General features: G+C 41.3%; 1 protein-coding gene across 1 annotated transcript in view; it reads left to right on the forward strand.

The window, feature by feature from the left end:
* The window catches only part of LOC109543056 (ras-like protein family member 10B), a 15068-nt gene that overhangs the window by 4568 nt on the left and 8877 nt on the right, over positions 1–1623 (forward strand). The window contains exon 3 of the mRNA XM_048665744.1: positions 1034–1203. Within this exon, the coding sequence (XP_048521701.1) occupies positions 1034–1203 (170 nt within the window). The remainder of the gene's footprint in view (positions 1–1033; positions 1204–1623) is intronic.

Consider the following 1623-nt stretch of genomic DNA (forward strand, 5'->3'; position numbering starts at 1 on the left):
CGATGCCAAAACGAATTCTGTGGCTCGAATGGTTCTTGAGAAACTTCGAAAAAAGCAGCGTCATATTCAAGTGGATTTTGCGACTCAAAAAAAAACAACGCAAATCTAAAACTTCTTGAATTCATGCATTTTTTGAGAAAACTGCCAACATTTCCTTATCGATGGTTCACTTGCTAAAAATGCCATTTAGTTATCTTTGGAATGATGTAAGAACAAGCGTTCTTGCTCATTTTGCTTCCGAGAAACATGCAAAACGGGACGGAAAACATGAAATTTTGCAATAATCTTGCGCACAAAACGACGATAATTTTTCTAAATTCATAGACAACAGAAGACTGTATTTTTTCTACATAACCCCCCCCCTCTGAATTTAAAGCAGGATCCGCCCCTGTTTAGGGCGAAAATTTCGTGAAAATGCTCAAGACTTAATGACTTGTGCAGTGATGCCACTTCTGCGAAAACCACTAAGAACTGCCTGCGTTTTCAACGCGTGAACAAAGCCTGCGTTGAGGGGCAAACCAATGCCCTGAGGGGCAGCTCACTACATGCGCATTTTCATAATTTCTCGAAAATGAAATGCCGATTCCAAAAACATTTGCTGCAACTTCCCGCTCGTTCAGCGTCTGCCAAAAAGCATTTCAAATGAAATTAAATTCCTGCTGAAATCACGACCGTTTCCATGCAATATATACTTTAAAGGTTCAGGAATTTTTCACATGAGGAATTCCACCGGTTCTTACCCTGTAACCCCTCAGATCGCTCCACGACGAGGATCATCCGCGAAATTGCCTTTTAAAAACGGCAATAATTTCGCCCTGCTCTCGTAAACACGGCCCGCTTGCCTTTCTAGGGCGTCCAATTTAAAAACTCAGTTTGCTTATTGTTATTGGTCCCAGCACTAGCAATAAGACGCGGATGGGGGGCAAAGCGAGCAGCCCCTTACAGACAAATTGAACTCCTGCGAACCGGCAAGACCAAACTGTAGGCGGCCTTTTTGAGTTGATCGGATCTGTATCCAGTATACGTATTCCAGAGTTGGATCTGGATTACCTCGAAAGGCGGCAGCACCAGCAACCGAATGCCACAACAGGAGATGTCAGACAGGAGGCGTGCTCACCGGTCGAAACCAGTCCAGAGTACATGGACCTCATCAAGATCATTCTGCTGGGAGCGCCCTCCGTGGGAAAAACCAGCATAATCCAGGTAATACCCGCATAGCAAAATGATATTCCCAGAATATGCCTGGAACATTCATGTGATGTACATGCATATTCCTGGGACATACATGAGTTCCATTATGAACATTCCATGGATGTCCCAGGAATCTGTCAGAGTTAATACACTGAATGTTCATGGTATGTTCTGCGAATGTACATGGTATGTTCAGGGAATATACATGTGTATTTTCTGGGAATGTACATGGTATGTTCAGTGAATGTACATGTGTATGTTCAGTGAATTTATATGGTATGTTCAGGGAATATACATGCATATATGTAACGAAAGAGAAACGATACTTTATTTCATCTTATTAGTTTATTCACATATTTAAGTATTTACTGATGTAATTTTTCAACAAGAGTTACTTGCAACTAATCTAAAACTAATTAAATGGATAATAAA

The sequence above is a fragment of the Dendroctonus ponderosae genome, unplaced genomic scaffold (genome assembly GCF_020466585.1).
Source record: "Dendroctonus ponderosae isolate FM_Combo_2020 unplaced genomic scaffold, Dpon_F_20191213v2 Dpon_F_20191213_4, whole genome shotgun sequence".
NCBI classification, from domain to species: Eukaryota; Metazoa; Arthropoda; class Insecta; order Coleoptera; family Curculionidae; genus Dendroctonus; species Dendroctonus ponderosae.